Source organism: Oncorhynchus tshawytscha, linkage group LG30 (genome assembly GCF_018296145.1).
Source record: "Oncorhynchus tshawytscha isolate Ot180627B linkage group LG30, Otsh_v2.0, whole genome shotgun sequence".
NCBI lineage: Eukaryota > Metazoa > Chordata > Actinopteri > Salmoniformes > Salmonidae > Oncorhynchus > Oncorhynchus tshawytscha.
This window is the reverse complement of record NC_056458.1, coordinates 15,975,360-15,996,805: the sequence shown is the minus strand read 5'-3', so window position 1 is coordinate 15,996,805 and position 21,446 is coordinate 15,975,360. Positions and strand designations below refer to the sequence as shown.

General features: G+C 43.8%; 1 protein-coding gene across 3 annotated transcripts in view; it reads left to right on the top strand.

Annotated features, from left to right (window-relative positions):
• LOC112250214 (nectin-3-like protein) overlaps positions 1–16,709 on the top strand; it is a 71,316-nt gene extending 54,607 nt beyond the window's left edge. The window contains exons 6-8 of one of the 3 annotated variants that reach the window (XM_024420166.2): positions 8,481–8,625; positions 15,013–15,115; positions 15,945–16,709. In XM_024420166.2, the coding sequence (XP_024275934.1) occupies positions 8,481–8,625; positions 15,013–15,115; positions 15,945–16,109 (413 nt within the window). In that variant the 3' untranslated portion in view covers positions 16,110–16,709. Of the gene's footprint in view, positions 1–1,839; positions 5,263–8,480; positions 8,626–15,012; positions 15,116–15,944 lie in introns of those variants that run through there. The other 2 variants (XR_006080393.1, XM_024420165.2) reach the window with 2 other exon arrangements.
• Positions 16,710–21,446: the final 4,737 nt, after the last annotated feature.

The window sequence follows — 21,446 nt, the reverse complement described above, 5'->3', positions numbered from 1 at the left end:
GAGCTCTGTGGTTTTGTGTGTGGTGTGTTTTCGCTGTGTGCACGCCTCTGGGAGGGGTGTGTGTGTGTGTGTGTGTGTGTGTGTGTGTGTGTGCGCGCCCACACATTCGTGCAGTGTCTCCACGTGGTGTCGCATAATTCATATGATTCAAATGGAATTCACAGGGCCATGACGCCAGAGATCGATATCTCTACAGACATCTGACCTGGAACTAGGAACTAAGACTGCGGTGTCATCTTATGTCCCTGTTTGAACAACTTTACAACAACACTTTTAAAGGGAACTGTTCACACATGAAGCAGTGGACACGACACTCAGTCCTCATCCAACCATAACCACAATGGTTCAATACAGACTCGGCAAGTCCAGACAGAAATACTAGCAGACGGAATAAGGAGAGCAGATTGACCAGAGATGTAACAGCATGTCCCATCTGTGATACTAAGCTGTTGATGAAGGGTGCTTGATCATGGTTCATCTGGCCCAAAGAACATTCTAGGGAGTATGTGAAGGTCTGGATCAAGTCATTAACGCATATGCCCAAAACAGTTGTTCAAATTGGCTGAATTGTGATGGAGTGATTCGCCCTTTTTGCCTATCCCTTTACCCAAGTATCCATCCCTGAACCAGTCCCTACCATTTTAGTAGTCCTTCCCATATCTCCAAGCCCCTAACATTTAGTGCTGACTCTATTCTAGACATCCCCTCCCTCCTACCTATCATTGCCTCACAACATTATCACTGGCAATGACATGTTTGTCTTTATTTGAAATGCTCAACATACTCTCTTCATTAAGCCCTCCATAAGCCCACATAACAGGCACAGCATTAAAGTGTTAATCGGTTAGTTAATTCGACCTGATTTTAATGGAGGTAGCTACAGCACGTCGTGTGAGTGTCCCTCAAACCGAACAGTAGATCTGTGCAATCCGGAACAAATCTTCTCTTGCATAGATTTACAGGCAAGGAAAATAGTAACTGACTGTGTGTTTGTCATGCTGCCTCTAGTTGTCAGCATTATTAACCACTTATACAGTACTACTTCAAATAAGACACAAACAAAAGCCAGGCAACATTCACTACAATTGATGATTTGTTTAAAAATGTGTTTTTGGCTTTGTAGATGATTTAGTTTCCTGATCACTCATGTCTGGTTCCTAGACTAGTAACATCAACATCCCTCTGCCTTACCTTACTTTTCCATTGACCATTATGACACAAAACCATCTCAGTCTCTGGATTGCTACAGCTCTGCCTACAGCACACTTGGCTGCTATAGACTGCATGTCATTTTGGGTACATTAGCTCAGTCCCAAGACATCAACTTAATTTACCACATCTATACGTTTTGAAAGGGAACTTCTATCCTCAAGTGGTATGTCAAGACGTAACAACATACTTTGTACAGACAACATGCCAATGCAAGCCAGAGGCTGTTATGAACATGTCATTTTAGATGTAGAAATGTTGGTAGTGTTTTCATGTCAACCTATCCCCTTTCAGTAATATGCTGATGTAGTTGGCATTGACATTCTCTACTTTTCTGTCTGTATTTTCATCCCTCCCTCCCTGACCCTCCTTTCCCCCTCTACTCCTACCTCCCTCCCTGACCCTCCTTTTCCCCTCTGCTCCTACCTCCCTCCCTGACCCTCCTTTTCCCCTCTGCTCCTCTCCCTCCCTGACCCTCCTTTTCCCCTCTGCTCCTACCTCCCTCCCTGACCCTCCTTTTCCCCTCTGCTCCTACCTCCCTCCCTGACCCTCCTTTTCCCCTCTGCTCCTACCTCCCTCCCTGACCCTCCTTTTCCCATTTACTCCTCCCTCCCTGCCTCCCTCCATTAGATCCTCCCACCACCTCCATGCCCTCCACCACCCCTGCGCCTGTCCTAACCGGCTCTGCCTCCTCATCCACCTCTGTGGGAGACAAGCGACGGGTCTTCACCTCCCCCACCCTGGCAGCCCTGCCCCCCGACAACCACCTGGGCACCATTGTGGGCGGGGCTGTGGGCGGAGCCTTGTTCCTCCTTCTGCTGCTGGTAGTGGGCGGGGTCTGTTACCTACGACAACGACAGACCTTCCGCGGGGACTACTACACTAAGCAGTACCTAGGGCCTTCAGACATGCAGAAGGCTCCTCCACAGCACGAGCTCCACCCTACTAAGCCTGAAAATAACGTCTACCTAGACAAGGACCGCGAAGAGTGGGGCGACCGCGAACGCAACCACGTGCGGGACCGTGAACGCCTCCACCTGCATCCAACATCAACAACCATCATAAACAACCAAAGAGAACCGGAGTACCAGCCCAACGGCCTCACGAGGGCGATGAGGAACGGAGACCACCATGACCACCTGCGTAGCTACCCCAGCCCACACCAGACAGGCCATGCTAGATACGCTGCCCCGTCACACCCACTGAGCACTGGCTCCCCCTACCTGTCGGATGACTGCTATGACAGCGGCGCTGAGGGGGACTATGTCTCCCATATGGACGGCTCAGTGATCTCACGCAGGGAGTGGTACGTCTGATCCCACCACCACCAGGCACGCTACCCTGCCAACAGACTCTGCCACCAGAGAGAAGAGAGACCACAGCGCAGAAATCACAGGAGGATTTCATACATTATTTAAGAAAAGAGAATACTCACATGTTCTGCCTCTCTACATCTCTCTCTCTCTATCTCTCACAAGCTCATGTTTGGACATCGTCTTTATACTGTAGTTTTCTCTTTCAACATGCTTTTTCATTTCTCATAAGGAGGTGTTTTCCTCTGATTCTGATCCTCATACAGGAGGTGTTTTCCTCTGATTCTGATCCTCATACAGGAGGTGTTTTCTTCTGATTCTTATCCTCATACAGGAGGTGTTTCCCTCTGATCCTCATACAGGAGGTGTTTCCCTCTGATCCTCATACAGGAGGTGTTTTCCTCTGATTCTGATCCTCATACAGGAGGTGTTTCCCTCTGATTCTGATCCTCATACAGGAGGTGTTTTCCTCTGATTCTGATCCTCATACAGGAGGTGTTTTCCTCTGATTCTAATCCTCATACAGGAGGTGTTTCCCTCTGATCCTCATACAGGAGGTGTTTCCCTCTGATCCTCATACAGGAGGTGTTTTCCTCTGATTCTTATCCTCATACAGGAGGTGTTTTCCACTGATTCTGATCCTCATACAGGAGGTGTTTCCCTCTGATCCTCATACAGGAGGTGTTTTCCTCTGATTCTGATCCTCATACAGGAGGTGTTTTCCTCTGATTCTAATCCTCATCATGGAAGGTGTGTGGACAAATCTGTTAACTAGTTAATGTGGCTCACAGTTCACTACACATGCACTACTGGGTAGGCCTTGTGGTATTGTTTTGATTGCAAGCCTGCAGCAATTTTCCTTTTTATGTTAATTACTTTGTAAACAAAGGCAGAACTCTTGCTCCTTTTCAGTTCATGATTCTTTAAATGAAATGAAGTCATTTTTCGGGAATCTGTATTGGAGGAAGGAAAGAGGAAAAAGTGGACAGTATTTACTTGTTATTCCAGATTTCATTTCTTCTTGGTCTGTGGTTTGGTACCCACAGAAAGGAAAAAGAATGTACAGCTTTCTGGCACATACATGTGTTGCAGTTGCTATGTGGATAGCACGGATACAAATCACAAAACATTATTGTCATTATGTGCTGTTACACGCGTATGTGTGAGTGTATTATTAGTACCAGTGCCAACCTGGTCAATATTGTCACATAGCGTTAGATGCTGTCATTGCAGCAGGATGTCGTAGGTTAGAACTACTTCCTGCAATGTTCTGTATCAGTGTGATGGTCCGTCTCAGATAGCAGGACAGTAATGATAACTAACGAGTTACAACTGAGTATTAGTTGACTTGTTGTATATCACCTCTTCATACAGAGATGCTCAGCCCTTAATAGAATTAAAACATATTCAACTAGAGGTCCCTTTTCACAGATGGGGGGGGTCTGTATGTTCAGGAGCTACATGCTTTCTGTCAGCACCCTCTTCCTCTCGATTTGTATGTGCTTTTCTATATATAATCTGAAATGCTCGTAAAAATAGAGTACGATGTATAGACTGTCTATGTTAAAGGCTGTTTAGAAAACAGTGACTGGGCATAATACTTCTACTTCTGTTGATATTTCAGCTGTGCTACTGTGAAGTAAATAGAGAATCGTTGTTCTGTCTAGTGAGATTTCCTCTGTTACTCGCTGCTCTGGGTTCAGTTATGTGACCGGTGCCTTATCCCAGAAGAGCAGTAAAGTAATCAAGTAAAATGTACAGACAGAAGTGCAAGGCCCGTTTCATCCTCTGTTGAGTGAGATGTTTTGTTGCCTTTGTTTTTTTCCTTTTTCCCCCCTTTTTTTTGTGTTTTTTTATTTTTGTTTACAATGTTTTGATTGAGTCATTCTGTTTTTTGTGGCATATCCTCTTTTCTCTATTCTCTGACGATAGCATTATTTTTGCTCATACAATGAATGACATTTTGCAAAGTCTGAGTTGCAAAACACCTGAACAAAGCTGAACTAAGCTAAAACAATGATTATCTTATTGTACAGTTCCTATATGGCAGTTTTCTGTCAGAGCAGCGGAGTTAAAGGGATAGATTGGGTTCCTTACCCTGTAAGCAGTCTATGGACAAGGTATGACAGAAATCCATGCTTTGGTTTATATTCAGATCATCTAGAAGTGACTTTGTTGAGCTTCACAATCAATTTGAGATACTTTTGGATGATTTGGACATGATGCGTGAAAAATGCTAATATCGTTCCCATGACTTGAATGGGAGTTGTCCCACAAAATTCTAAAACATTAGCTTGTGGAAACAGTGCCTGGGAAAGCATGGATTTTTGTCATACCTTGTCTATCGACTGCTTACAGGGTAAGGAAACCAATGTGTCATTTGGGTGAACTATCCCTTTAAGTGTGCATGGTATATAAGAAAATTAAGTGGGGATTTTTGGACTTCCAGATGGTTTTGTTTAGTTCTTGTACAAAGTCTGCGAGAATGGAGAGTGGAGCACCCCACCACCTCACCAGGGTCAACCTCCAACTGTATTTCACATTCTCCTTGCAAGCACCTTCCCATTGTGTTCATGCTTGTTTTGTATATAAGAGAAGAGCTACTGTAAGTTTAAAAATATATAATGCAAGAAAACATTTAATAATCACATGTTGTATCATCAATGACAACAAGCATTATTTTGTACATATTTTTTTTGAAATACTTTTGTTTTCAATAAAGCACCTTTTTTTTCTGTGATTTTGTATTTTCTGACTGATCTGAGCTCCTAAACAAGCTTCCTCGGGTAGCTACTGTACTCTCAAAGTGATGATTCTCCTCCCTGTGCTCTTCAAGGTGACGTCATCTTTAGCTCCCTCGCTCATCATACAGCCTGTGCTCCGGTGCATCACATGGAGAGCACACACTCGCAGAGTAAAATCTTCCAAACAAATCCATAGCATGTTACTGCCACTATCACAAGCCAGCGTTGCAATATGAGATTTCATTTGGTTTTTGCTCTATTTGACTGCTGCCCATCTTTCCCTTCTCCCCTCTCTCTTACTCTGCCTCTCTCCAAATGCTTTCTGTAGCAGTCAGCAGAGATCAAAAAAAACCTCTCGTCTTTAGTCTCTTTCCCCTCTCTGGTTCTCTTGTCAACTCTCGCCTGGCTTTGTGACAGAACAGAATTTGCCCCCTGCTCCCCTCTACAGCTTGTCTCCTTTGTGAATTTCCCCTGTGCCTCTCTCCCAGTATCTCACAGCTGGTGAAATCAAGTGGTTAGTGTTTATATCTGCCCCTGAGCTCCCCCTCTCCGGGCCATTGACTCTGTCCCCATGGCAACAGTCTCATCTGGAGCTGCTGACAGGCGGGCTCCATCAGGGCCCCACCGCATGTACCTGCAGACCGAGAGAGAGGAGGGAGCAAGGTTAAAGGGGCTGTTGACAGATGGGAAAATGAGAGGTTTGGCCATCAGACATGAAATGGCCCTTTATGACAAGCTGACAGTTGCATAGAGTGGGCTCTGCGGGGTTAAGAAATCATTTGACCTTGGCATTGTTAGTGTATGTCATCACCACATCTTCTTTCTGCTCAGCTCTTATTTCAGTAGATTCTGTCCATGAAAGTTTTTCAAGGTCTCATTCACCTTGGACTGGAACATGCCTGATTCTATTGTACAGAGTGGGCTGTTGATTTAGCACCAGCTCTCCAGCAGTAATGATTTTCAGTCTGTTATGCTTGAATTATGTTGAAACCCCCATATAAAAAAAATCTATTCATTGATTTGTCTTATCACCTTCAGCAGATATGAAGAGATTCTAGGGATACTTTACGAACCAGAGTCGACCCACAACACAGACTGCAGGGTAGTGTACAATCTAAATTAATGTGAAAATGTTTAATTTAGGAATCAGTTTTAAATGAAGATGACGTTCGACTGCAACAAATAGAGTAGTGGGGACCACTAGTACTGTATCCCACTGTGCAGCTAGCTGGTGTCTAATTGGGACAGATGCCTGAGAGGTTGACAGACCACGACCACCCACACTCTTCCTGTCCCGCCGCCTCGTCCCATCTGATCCGCCCACTACATAAGCATCTGCTTCCTCAGAGCTCGCTGATGTCCCGGTAACCACATGACCCTTGACCTTGCTGTTGAGATTTTTTTTCTCAGTTTGACCTCTGTAGGTCAGTGAGGTGTGTTCAGTCACCTGGGGTTTAGGTTTGCCCTGACCTGGGTTAGGAACTGTTGTGGTCATACACCTCTGATTCCCGCTGTCCTTTTAGAGGGGTTTGAGTTGGGTTTTGTCTGTCAGCACTGTTCTGAGAGGAGTGGATAAGTAGACTGAGAACCTGAGACAGGATTAAGCCTCTACCTGGGTCAGGTTGCAGTTTGGGAATGTGTCGGCGGGATGTAGTGTCTATCAGATCCTCTAAGGTGTTGGCCATGGCAGCCTTAGAGCTAGAGAATCAGGACCCTTAAGGCTTGTGCACATCACACCGAATGTGGATCTAGCGTTAGTCTGCTGATTTATCAGTGTGTTGTGTTTTAGGGACCATCCACTGCAGAAGTCTGACTGACAATATTTTTACACGTGATTCTACATGTAAAATCGGTGCGCACTCGGTTCACAAATTACTTTCAGAGGTGCTGAGTACTCTCGCCAGCAAACACTTTTGGTGTGTCTGAGCCATTAGAGCTTGATAATCAGGATCCTTGTGATCAACCCTGACAGCCACACACACACCACTCCTCTCACCTACACATCTGTCTGCCATTACCACCACCCCACTCATAGGAGCAGTATATCCACTCTTGCCTTGTCTGGTCAGATGTACGTTAGCTGAAGTGGGCAGAGAGAACAGAGTCTTAAGGTCATTGTACTTGACTCATCATCTGCTGTCATGGTTATCAAAAGGAGTTACTATAGCCCTTCATGGAACGTCTGGCTAATCCCTCTAATTTTCCCTTCCGCATCTCACTCAAGAGGCTGTGTTCTTCACTGCTCTGTAGTGAAGCGTAATCTCTCCCTGCGCTACTGCTAAATCCAATACCCCCTATTGTCGGTCATGAGGTGTGTATTGAGGGAGAGAGAAGGATAGGGAGGGGGTCACCCCAAGGTCCCCACGCTGTTTGTTCTGCATCGTAATTGACATGTTATTTTGGATTCTCGTCTCTGCAGATTATAGATTTTTCTACCGCTCGAGCTAAGCAACTTGACTTGTCTGTCACTCTCTCGCCTCCCCCCCTCTCCGCTCAGTGTCTTAAGGATGCTTCTTTCCATGCAACTAACTAATTAACAAATACAACGTTATGTTTGACCGGGACCCATAAGGTCCACTAGGTTGTATAAGGTTCTGTGATTTTAATTCATCTTAATTAATCGTGATCATTGCAAATCTCCTCTCCAGACCCCTGACATGGAGGATAACGAGACCACATTACACACAACATGAGCAGGAAGAAAGATGGAGAGAGAGATGGATAGAGGGAGGCTGAGGTGAAAAGTGAATGAGCCCCATTGAAGTATGGGGGAGCTGCAGGGGAGAGACTACAGAAGCAGGGCTTTAAGAGGAGCAGCATTTCGCCCCTAATCACACTTGAGTTACTGTAGTTCATACTGCTGGGAGACAGTCAGCAACCTGCCTGCAGATCTCTCTATCTCCCACACACACACACACACACACAGCCTCTTACACTTAGGCTGTGTTTACACCGGCAGCCCAATACAGATCTTTTGACCAAGCGAAACGGATATCTTTTCACATCAGATCATTTTCAGAGTGGATCTGATTGGTCGAAAGACCAATTAGTGAAACAAATATCAGAATTGGGTTGCCTGTGTGAATGCGGCTGTATACTGTTAGAATGCTCCTGGATTTGTATAGTCAAATGTTTTGCCGCGTGATTTCTACACTGCTCTGATATGTGGGGTTGTGTCTGCTGTTTCATATCATCCGTCTGTGTTCTGTTCCAGACCAGTCTCAGGAAAAGAGGGCGAACTCTGTTGCTGTGGCAGGGGCAGTGATGGGGGCTGTCCTCGCCCTCTTCCTCATAGCCGTCTTCACCATCGTCATCCTCACTGCACGGAAGACCTCGGCCCCAACGTACACAGACAAAGTGTGAGTTGAAGTGCAGTCACAGAATACTGCAGCTGTATTGGATCAATTCATCCATTAGTTAATATCGTCAACTGATATGTTGTGACTATCATGTCATCATGGAGTTAGTCTAACTCAAATCCAATGTGCTTTCCTATACATACTGCACATGGAGTCATTCCACTGCAGTGTACCATAAAATGGAGTCTGGTGCAGGGAGGTAGAGAGGTGGTGGTACAAGGTTGAGGGGTGACAGGTAATTGCAGTCTTGGCACGAGTCCCTTGTCTTGTTTTGCTGAGTAAGTTTCTATTGCTAGACCTGCACTCATGTTAGCATTGGGGCAAAAAGAAGGAAGGAAGTTTTAGAGTAAATTATTTACATAACAGTTGGGTCACTCCCTGCCCAAGAGGTCTGTGACTGACATCTGGCCCTGTGTGGGTGGGTGGGTTCAAGTGATTGGGATGCCTCAAAGCAAGTGGCTAACATATTCCTCAACTCTTATATGTGTATCCTCCTGTCCTTCCTTTAGGGTGCAGTTTCATGTCAGACACACACACATTTGACCCAATAAAAACAGAGAGCTTTAACCAGTCTACCCTCCAGTTGAAACAACATTTTCCAACACAGGATGTGAAGCAAAACAATCGCATATGTTTCTCATTGGTCTATCCTCCTATTACACCATAGATATGGAGCTCCATCCGGCATCTATATCCCCACAGGGATTACATCATCTCTGTTTTCCTTTTGTTCTTGAAAGGCCTCCTCAATCCAATTCCTCCCCTGTCTGTCTGAATTTCCTCACTGTACGTTCACACATTCAGCTTCTGACAACCAGGACAAGCTGGCCAATCAGCCACTCCCGTTCCATGGCGGTGGGAGGCCCCTAGCGGACCATCACTCCCAGATGATGTTCGTCATGAGGGAGACAGAGAGAGACACAGTGAGCTGAGGAGAATGTGTCTGATGTGGGAACAGCCAGTCTGTGGTGCTACAGACTTTATTACCCTACTACATTACACACTGTTAAACAGGGTAGGGTTCCGTTACACACTGTTAAACAAGGCAGGGTTCCGTTACCCTGTTTAACAGTGTGTAATGTAACGGAACCCTGCCCTGTTTAACAGTGTGTAATGTATGGTTCCGTTACATTACACACTGTTAAACAGGGTAGGGTTCCGTTACATTACACACTGTTAAACAGGGTAGGGTTCCGTTACATTACACACTGTTAAACAGGGTAGGGTTCCGTTACATTACATTACACACTGTTAAACAGGGTAGGGTTCCGTTACATTACATTACATTACACACTGTTAAACAGGGTAGGGTTCCGTTACATTACATTACATTACACACTGTTAAACAGGGTAGGGTTCCGTTACATTACATTACATTACACACTGTTAAACAGGGTAGGGTTCCTTAACAGACGTGCTCAAATTTGTTGGTACCCCTCATAAAAAACGAAGATTGCACAATTTTCTCTGAAGAAACTTACAAAAGTAATTGTAATCCACCATTGTTTATTCCATATTTAATTTTTTTATTTTATTCAACAAAATATTGTAAAAAAAAAAAAAATTATGAAAATGGCATGGACAAAAATGGGACCCTTAATATTTTGTTGCACAACTTTTAGAGGCAATCACTGCAATCAAATGTTTTCTATAGCTCTCAATGACACTTCTGCATATGTTAACATGTAGTTTGGCCCACTCTTCCTGAGCAAACTGCTCCAGCTGTCTCAGGTTTGATTGGTGCCTTCTCCAGACTGCAAGTTTCAGCTCTTTCCATAGATGTTCGATAGGATTCAGATCAGGACTCATAGAAGACACTTCAGAATAGTCCAATGTTTTGTTGTTATCCATTCTTGTGTGCTTTTAGCTGTGTGTTTTGGGTCATTATCCTATTGGAGGACCCATGACCTGAGACTGAGACAGAGCTTTCTGACACTGGGAAGTACGTTTTGCTCCAGAATGCCTTGATAGTCTTGAGATTTCATTGTGCCCTGCACAGATTCAAGGCACCCTGTGCCAGGCACAGCAAAGCAGCCCCAAAACAGAACCGAGTCTCCTCCATGTTTCACTGTAGGTATGGTGTTCTTTTCTTTGAAAGCTTCCTTTTTTCCTCTGTGAACGTAGAGCTGATGTGACTTGCCAAAAAGCTCCAGTTTTGACTCAGCTGTCCAAAGGACATTCTCCCAGAAGGATTGTGGCTTGTCAATATGCTTTCCAAATTCCAGTCTGTCTTTTTTATGTTTTTCTTTTACAAGTGGAGTCCTCCTGGGTCTTCTTCCATGGAGCCCACTTTCGCTCAAAAAGCAATGGATGGTGCGATCAGAAACTGACGTACCTTCACCTTGGAGTTCAACTTGTATTTCTGGCAGTTATCCTTGTTTTTTTTCTTCTACCATTCGCACTATCCTTCTGTTCAACCTGGGGTCGATTTTCCTCATGCGGCCGTGCCCAGGGAGGTTGGCTACAGTTCCATGGACCTTAAACTTCTTAATAATATTTGCAACTGTTGTCACAGGAACATCAAGCTGCTTGATGATGGTCTTGTAGCCTTTACCTTTACCATGCTTGTCTATTATTGTCTTTCTGATCTCCTGAGACAAATCTATCCTTTGCTTTCTCTGGTCCATGTTCAGTGTGGTGCACACAATGATACCAAACAGCACAGTGACTACTTTACTCTGGTCCATGTTCAGTGTGGTGCACACCATGATACCAAACAGCACAGTGACTACTTTACTCTGGTCCATGTTCAGTGTGGTGCACACAATGATACCAAACAGCACAGTGACTACTTTACTCTGGTCCATGTTCAGTGTGGTGCACACAATGATACCAAACAGCACAGTGACTACTTTACTCTGGGCCATGTTCAGTGTGGTGCACACCATGATACCAAACAGCACAGTGACTACTTTACTCTGGTCCATGTTCAGTGTGGTGCACACCATCATACCAAACAGCTCAGTGACTACTTTACTCTGGTCCATGTTCAGTGTGGTGCACACCATCATACCAAACAGCTCAGTGACTACTTTACTCTGGTCCATGTTCAGTGTGGTGCACACCATCATACCAAACAGCACAGTGACTACTTTACTCTGGTCCATGTTCAGTGTGGTGCACACCATCATACCAAACAGCTCAGTGACTACTTTACTCTGGTCCATGTTCAGTGTGGTGCACACCATCATACCAAACAGCACAGTGACTACTTTACTCTGGTCCATGTTCAGTGTGGTGCACACCATGATACCAAACAGCACAGTGACTACTTTACTCTGGTCCATGTTCAGTGTGGTGCACACCATGATACCAAACAGCACAGTGACTACTTTACTCTGGTCCATGTTCAGTGTGGTGCACACAATGATACCAAACAGCACAGTGACTACTTTACTCTGGTCCATGTTCAGTGTGGTGCACACAATGATACCAAACAGCACAGTGACTACTTTACTCTGGTCCATGTTCAGTGTGGTGCACACAATGATACCAAACAGCACAGTGACTACTTTACTCTGGTCCATGTTCAGTGTGGTGCACACCATGATACCAAACAGCACAGTGACTACTTTACTCTGGTCCATGTTCAGTGTGGTGCACACAATGATACCAAACAGCACAGTGACTACTTTACTCTGGTCCATGTTCAGTGTGGTGCACACCATCATACCAAACAGCACAGTGACTACTTTTCTCCATTTAAATAGGCTGAATGACTGATTACAAGATTGGAGACATTTGTGATACCAATTAAAGAAACTAATTAGTTTGAAATATCACTATAATCCAATTATTGATTATCTTTTCTAAGGGGTACCAACAAATGTGTCCAGACATTTTAGAATATCTTTGTAAAATAAGCAGTGACTCATCTCTTTTCACAGCTTCTTTGCATTATTCTATGACATACCAAAGGCATGCAAGTATAGATGATAAAGTAACTTTTAATTTCATCACTTTTCAGGAGGAATGAAGTATTTCAATGAGACGTAAGGGTACCAACAAATGTGAGCATGTGTGTACTTTACAGATGAAGATCATGGGAGTTGTTGGGGTGCAGGTACTGTAGTTCTGCTTAAAGGATCTTGTTTATCTGTCAGGGGAGCAGTTTAGGATACAGCCTATGGAGAGACTCTCAGCTAGTGGGAGATAAATCCAAACAACCCTATCAGGTGGAAAGCATTTAGGTGTGTGTCTGTGTGTGTGTGTGTGTGTGTGTGTATGTGCGTATATGTATGCCTGTGATTCTGACTAACCCTATCCCTACATTCTACCCATTTCTGATAAAGAGCATTAGGGTTAATCCTGTCGATAATGGTGATAATAAGCCTAGATTTTTAAGATTAGTTTTGCCATTGATCCAAGGTCTTATTTATTTATGATAGCAGTCTGGTCACTTTGCTAAATCCTCGACCATGTCCTCGACTCTCTGGCTCTTTCACTGGAGATTCACATTTGGATTCTACAGCTGTTTGTCTCCGCTGCCTTGGAGCCGACGAGTGTGAAAGCAGATTCTCAGACTGACTGTTGGAGAGGACTCTAATACAGCCTGTCTGGCCAAAAGAAACACAACCCTGATCTGAAACCCAGTAGTGAACAGCTGTGTGGAAAAGAGACTTTCTGTGCCTGCATGCATAGCTCCACTACTCAGGTCCAGAGTGGTGTGTCTTTTCTACTCTGGGCCTTCCTGTTTTGTGTCTGATGCCAAATGAAAGGCAGTCGGCCTGAGTGTGGCCCTGGCTGTGTGTCTCTGAGGGCATCCCTGTGGACCCTGTGGGCCTGGCTGAATGGATACAGGCCTCATCCCTCTGTCATCACACACACATTAAAGCCCAGCTCTTCTTCTAATGGATCAGGTGCACTCTACAGTCCCACAGCCTTCTGTGGGAAACACATGCAAGGTCATTAACTATACATCAGATATGTGTTCTCTCCATGTCTCATCCAAGTCAGATAGAAGGAAAAGGAGACCTATGAGTTCTTATTATTCGACCATGCTGGTCATTTATGAACATTTGAACATCTTGGCCATGTTCTGTTATAATCTCCACCCGGCACAGCCAGAAGAGGACTGGCCACCCCACATATGCTCTCTCTAATTCTCTCTTTCTTTCTCTCTCTTGGAGGACCTGAGCCCTAGGACCATGCCCCAGGACTACCTGACATGATGACTCCTTGCTGTCCCCAGTCCATCTGACCGTGCTGCTGCTCCAGTTTCAACTGTTCTGCCTTATTATTATACAACCATGCTGGTCATTTATGAACATTTGAACATCTTGGCCATGTTCTGTTATAATCTCCACCCGGCACAGCCAGAAGAGGACTGGCCACCCCACAGCCTGGTTCCTCTCTAGGTTTCTTCCTAGGTTTTGGCCTTTCTAGGGAGTTTTTCCTAGCCACCGTGCTTCTACACCTGCATTGCTTGCTGTTTGGGGTTTTAGGCTGGGTTTCTGTACAGCACTTTGAGATATCAGCTGATGTACAAAGGGCTTTATAAATAAATTTTATTTGATGATTTGATTTATGCCTGGCTATGCTGGGCTGCACTTTAGAGCAGTGTTTCCTAACCCTGTTCCTGCAGTACCCCCAACACTACACAGTTTTGTTGTAGCCCTTGACACACACCTCATTCAACTCATTGAGGGCTTGATGATTAGTTGACAAGTTGAATGAGGTCTGCTTGTCCAGGGTTACAATAAAAATGTGTACTGTTGGGGGTACTGGAGGACCAGGGTTGGGACACACTGCTTTAGAGTGATCAATGTTTTTAGAAATCAATGATTATGACATGAGATAATAACTGAACACAGGTCAAAGTGTGTGTTTTTGACCACCAACTGAAAGTTGCAATAATGAACTATGACCTCAAGCTGCTCTCTCACTCTGATGTGTGAGGGTGATCACTATAATAATAGGAAGTACATCCACAGCCTAATATTACATGTTCCTGTGTGTATGCCCTAGCATGGAAATATGGTCAGAGAGAGGGTGACGGACAAAGATTTGGCGTTAGAGCAAAAGAGATGATACTAGAGCTCTCCAAAACCGGAGTAGAGTGTAGGGCAGGGCTAGGCAACGCTTGAAGGATGTGGGAGGAGATTAAGGTTGATTGGCGTGAGCTGGACCTTGATGAGGGGACGGCTGTTAACCTAATCACTCTATTTAACTCGGCTTAGCGCCTGTCGATTCTAGCCTGTAATTGATTTCATTCACAGTGGAAACCGTTCCTAAAACAATTTTAATTCCTCTTGTTCTACAACTTTGCAATTACCTGGTTTGCCATCGCACAGTAACATGTCTTAAGGTGTGCGTTATAGTCACTGTCAGTTGACATTTTATTTTAGGGACAGACATTGTTTTTTATTTTCTCCTCTCTCCCTGCAGGATTGATCTACCTCCGACGCACAAGCCTCCTCCTCCCTACACAGAGAGACCATCAGTCATCCCTCTGGTTGTCCACACACCACAGGTGGCCTCCCTTTCACAGGTAAACACTCCTATTATTGTGTGTAGGGTTGCAGGTGGAGCTAAGGTTGGGGTTATATCTGGAGTTCAGGTTATGGTTAGGGCCAGATTTGGGGTTAAACTGGGATGTGGACATGAAGCTAGGGTTAGGGTTGTTGCACTACACCACACTGCTCCTAACTGGTCAACTTCTCATTCAAGTAAACCTTAAATAAACTGAGCTCTGGGGAAGGAGAAGAGCCAGATTGGGGTTCGAATGGAGTTAGATTCATTCAGCTCAGTGCGATGCAAAAGGTAGTCTTTTAAGATCATTGAATGGTTGTGTCCTCTGTTTCCAACCATGCATCTCTCTCGCTCCCTCGCTCGCTCTCTCTCTTTCTCACTCTTTCATCCTACCCTTCTCCCTTCTGTTTCTATCTTTACCTCGTTTACCGGTTCATTTAAGAGTGTTATTAGTATTCAGGTCCATAAAAGGAATGTAATGGCTTTGGCCTGAACCCTACCTCACACTATTCAAACAGCACCAGTAAAATGGAGTTTATCTGTGTTTCTGTGTATGCAGAGCTACAGAGTCTAGTATTCCCAACAAAGACTGTCGTCTGTCTGGACTACAGGGAGAACAGTCAGTTCTATCCATCTAGCGTCTTTCCTCTGAGACCCTCTACTGATTCAGTGCCAATTCTCTTCAACTCACTCCCTCATCTTTGATGTGTTTTTCAGCTGCATATATTTAGGGTTGAAATGAAAAGTTTCTAGTTTTTTTAGAAAGTTGATATGACTCATTTCCGGAATATGTATTTATTTTGTATCAACAGCGACACAGTGAGTCATCCCATCCTCTATTTTTGCAGGCTCACAGGGCTGTGCGGCAGTTTGAGATGGCAGAGAGAACTGCCAGGCTCACACCCCGGGAACCCCGAAGCCCCTCCCACCAGCCTCTGTCCTATCAGGAGTGGGTGTGTCACCAGAACGGGGCGGATCGTATCTACATCAACCACCGGGAACACTATGTGTGACGGACACGTCCTAAACCTTCTATGGACCTGTCAATCAATCACTCACCCTGCCCCACCCATCGCCATGCAGGCTCACAGATGCCAGCCTTTTCAATGTGAAGAACCCAGGCAAAGAAATAGTTTATGACTTGACCAAGCCTTCATAGATGAGTCTACTCCACATTTAACATAATTTGAGAGCAGCAGTTATCACCTGTAAGAAGCAAGACTAATGAGGCCGGAGCATAAACTGCTGAGTTTCTCTGAGGAACGACAACCCAAACACCCCTCCACTCCCCTTCTCCGAACCACCGCACACACACCTGTTCTGTTCCCAACCACATCAATGAACAGAGGATAACAGCATAGGGAAGAGCAGGAAGACCGATTTGGTACAGTACCACAAAGTAACTATTTAAAATGGAACACTAAGCTCTGCTGTGTGCTGTATAGGAGTGGAATCATATGAAAACACCATACTAAGCTCTATGTATAGCAGTTGAATGTGTTACTATGTCACTGTGGCTGTGTGATAATCCTGTGTACAGTTATGCTCTTTGAATTAGTTAGAACTAATACATTTTTGCACTTGGAATTGAAACATAAATCATTCATACATCAGTGGAAAAATCCGATTTGTGTTATTTCGCTGCAATTTCGTAGAGGTCTTTCTGGCGCCATTTATATATTGAAGGGGATCTTCTCAACTGTTGATGATTTTGTGTTCTCACTCTTCCATTGTGAGTAGATAATATATATGCAGTGTTTGTTTTTTACACAGTGGTCAGGGTTAGAGTTTTTTAAACCATCATATTTATACAGTATAGGTAGTCTGTGTACATGACAACGTTTTTATATGGTCAAACGTTCGGAAGAGTAGTCGCAGCCTTAGAGGCATCTGCTAAGGACGTTAGCCCCACATAGCAGTGTGTTAATGAGTTAGGCCTCCGTGCCTCTCCTGTACTGGTGGGGACCAGGGCTCTAGCTGAGCCAACCCACAATAAGGCCATTGTTTGTTTCCCTGCCACTAGTGAATAAGCTCTCAGGAATGCATTAACTATTGAAATATAAAAATGTGTCAGTTTCCATCAGCTAACAAACTGCCTTGCTGGAAGTAGAGTATGTACAGGGCAAGTTTTACCAGGCCTTTCTGAGGGGCTGAATATTATGGACTGTTATGTCATGTAGCCTATTGGTTTGTTAGGGAGGGCGGTTTGGGATTGGACTGCAAAACAAAGTTGAGGGATGAGAGGAGTACATTTTGGTAGCTCTTCTGTACAACTTAAGTATCGTTGTGATGGTATGTGTAGAGTAGCATTGGTGTTTTGGGATCTGACCTCGGCACATTTTAAAAAGCCTACCTCATCCTCAGCTCATTCATACTTAAATATAATGGTTCACGTCTTAAAGGACAAGACATTTTAGAAATTAAATATGAGTTTATGAATGGAGGCTAAAGAAGAAAGCCTTAGTTTTTAAACATGCCTTTTGCACTGTGAGTTTGTGGATGTGAGTGATTGAGAGTTTGAGGATAAATGTGTACTTAGTTTCTTCACAGAGGGATCTTTATTTCTGACCAGTAACCATCCTCCGTCATGGCCTCTTCCAGACGTCCTATAAAATGTGGTGTTTAGGTCATCCTCACTATGTGTTTTATGAGGAGGGCTCCTATGTTAATGTTTTGATGTACAGGCTGGATAGAGCACTTCTCGCATGCAGTTACAGCCAGGAAATATGTCTCTAAAAGCCTATGTCTGCAGAGACACCTGAGGGAGCCCTGTGAGGAGAATGCAGCCAGCTCTTTCCATTGGACAGGAAGAACAGCTCTGGTTCAGGTCAGTGAAGGATCATCATCATTTCCATCCAGGACATTTTCTGGCCATGGAGGGACTCCAACTCATCTGTTAGAGAGACAGCAGTAAAACAGTGACAGTGAGAGGGACATATGTGACCCATAGCCAGGGTTGGATAGTAACAGATTACAAGTAATCCGTTACATGTCAATTATTGCAAAAAAACAGTAACTGTAATCCATTACTTTACCAGCAAAAATATTATCAGATTACAGATACTTTTAAAAAGCTGATTTACTTTGAGGATTAAAATTTAATTCAGAAAGGATGTTTAAAAAAAAAAAATCTTTGACATTTCTCTGTTTTCTCAATGACATTCAAATCAGCATAGAAAAAAGCACAAGTTTAAATTTGTTCCACCTGAGCGAGTCTGACCAAGTCAGAGACCACTACGATGACACACCAAACGTGTTTGATGGGTCGCGGGAAAATAGCTTTTGTAGGCTACAGTCCAAGCTATGTCTTCCAAGGGTGCGACTGCTGTCGGCATCCAAAGATTATCCAACTTGAATAAAGGCTTGGAGGAAAGGATGACAGCAGTGGTTTAGTCTACGGCGATACGGATATCCCGTATTATTGATATCTATATAGTGCATTGATGTGAATCACACTGCTGCTCTCTCATTTAGCTATTTCTGCCATAAGGATAGTGGTGGTTGTGGATGGCTGTTCACAAATCTAAATGCGTATATAAATCCAATAATGATTGAATTCAAGAAGTTTAGATTGCCTATCAATCATTGTTTTTTAAACCAGTGGACAGCCAGTGAAAAATGCTCCTCTTGCAACAGCTGCATAGTGCGGATCTAAGCCCATGGAATAAAAGTGGGGTTTTATTGCTCAATCTAATTCATGCTGATAAAAAATAAACAAATCCATAGGCCTAATGGACACATGCTCAAACTCGCACACTTTTGATAGACTTAAAGGGTCAATCTGTAGTTAAAACATCCATTTTTGGACTTATAAATTATATAATTATGACGCTCAAGCTTGCAGCCAGCTCTAGGAAGAGTCTTGGTGGTTCCAAACGTCTTCCATTTAAGAATGATGGAGGCCACTGCATTCTTGGGGACCTTCATTGCTGCAGAAATGTGTTGATACCCTTCCCCAGATCTGTGCCTAAACACAATCCTGTCTCTGAGCTCTATGGACAATTCTTTCACATGGCTTTTTTGGAATTGACATGCACTGTCAACTGTGGAACCTTATATAGACAGGTGTGTGCCTTTCCAAATAATGTCCAGTCAACTGAATTTACCGGAGGTAGACTCCAACCAAGTTGTAGAAACATCTCAAGCATTTTCAATAGAAACAAGATGCACCTGAGCTCAATTTTGAGTGTCATAGCAAAGGGTTTGAGGACGTATGTAAGTAAGCTATTTCTGTTTTTTTATTTTTTTATAAATGTGTAAAAACCTGTTTTTGCTTTGTCATTATGGGGTATTGTGTGTAGATTGAGGAGGATTGTAATTTATTTAAACAATTTTAGAATAAGGCTGTAACAAAGTGGGAAAAGTCTAGGGGTCTGAATACATTCCGAAGTCATTGCAAGTTTTTGTGTATTTGTGCATGTATGTATTTGTGCAATTGTGCAAGTTCTCCCACTTAAAAAGATGAGAGGCCTGTAATTTTCATCATAGGTACACTTCAACTATGACAGACAAAATTAGAAAAAAATACAGAAAATCACATTGTAGGATTTTTAATGAATTTATTTGCAAATTATGGTGGAAAATAAGTATTTGGTCAACAACAAAAGTTTATCTCAATACTTTGTTATATACCCTTTGTTGGCAATGACAGAGGTCAAACGTTTTCTGTAAGTCTTCACAAGGTTTTCACACACTGTTGCTGGTATTTTGGCCCATTCCTCCATGCAGATCTCCTCTAGAGCAGTGATGTTTTGGGGCTGTTGCTGGGCAACACGGACTTTCAACTCCCTCCAAAGATTTTCTATGGGGTTGAGATTTGGAGACTGGCTAGGCCACTCCAGGACCTTGAAATGCTTCTTACGAAGCCACTCCTTTGTTGCCCGGGCAGTGTGTTTGGGATCATTGTCATGCTGAAAGACCCAGCCACGTTTCATCTTCAATGCCCTTGCTGATGGAAGGAGGTTTTCACTCAAAATCTCACGATACATGGCCCTATTCATTCTTTCCTTTACACGGATCAGTCGTCCTGGTCCCTTTGCAGAAAAACAGCCCCAAAGCATGATGTTTCCACCCCCATGCTTCACAGTAGGTATGGTGTTCTTTGGATGCAACTCAGCATTCTTTGTCCTCCAAACACGACGAGTTGAGTTTTTACCAAAAAGTTATATTTTGGTTTCATCTGACCATATGACATTCTCCCAATCTTCTTCTGGATCATCCAAATGCTCTCTAGCAAACTTCAGACGGGCCTGGACATGTACTGGCTTAAGCAGGGGGACACGTCTGGCACTGCAGGATTTGAGTCCCTGGCGGCGTAGTGGGTTACTGATGGTAGGCTTTGTTACTTTGGTCCCAGCTCTCTGCAGGTCATTCACTAGGTCCCCCCGTGTGGTTCTGGGATTTTTGCTCACCGTTCTTGTGATCATTTTGACCCCACGGGGTGAGATCTTGCGTGGAGCCCCAGATCGAGGGAGATTATCAGTGGTCTTGTATGTCTTCCATTTCCTAATAATTGCTCCCACAGTTGATTTCTTCAAACCAAGCTGCTTACCTATTGCAGATTCAGTCTTCCCAGCCTGGTGCAGGTCTACAATTTTGTTTCTGGTGTCCTTTGACAGCTCTTTGGTCTTGGCCATAGTGGAGTTTGGAGTGTGACTGTTTAAGGTTGTGGACAGGTGTCTTTTATACTGATAACAAGTTCAAACAGGTGCCATTAATACAGGTAACGAGTGGAGGACAGAGGAGCCTCTTAAAGAAGAAGTTACAGGTCTGTGAGAGCCAGAAATCTTGCTTGTTTGTAGGTGACCAAATACTTATTTTCCACCATAATTTGCAAATAAATAAATTTAAAATCCTATAATGTGATTTTCTGGATTTATTTTTTTTCATAGTTGAAGTGTACCTATGATGAAAATTACAGGCCTCTCTCGTCTTTTTAAGTGGGAGAACTTGCACAATTGGTGGCTGACTAAATACTTTTTTTGCCCCACTGTATGTGTATGTGTATATATATATATCCATTGATTCTTGAAGAATATAACTTAGAAATGTCTCATGAGCTTAGTTAAACTGTCACACTCCAAGAGAACCCAAAATATATGCTTGTTTTTCTCCTATGTTTGTAAACATTGTAAATGTAAACAACCACTGTATATCAAATATAAAAAAATGTGTCACGCTCCGAATACAACAGGTGTAGTAGACCTTACAGTGAAATGTTTACTTACAACGCAAATAGTGTGGGTAGCCATTTGATTGGCTGTTCAGGAGTCTTGTGGCTTGGGGGTAGAAGCTGTTAAGAAGCCTTTTGGACCTAGACTTGGCGCTCTGGTACCGCTGGCCGTGCGGTA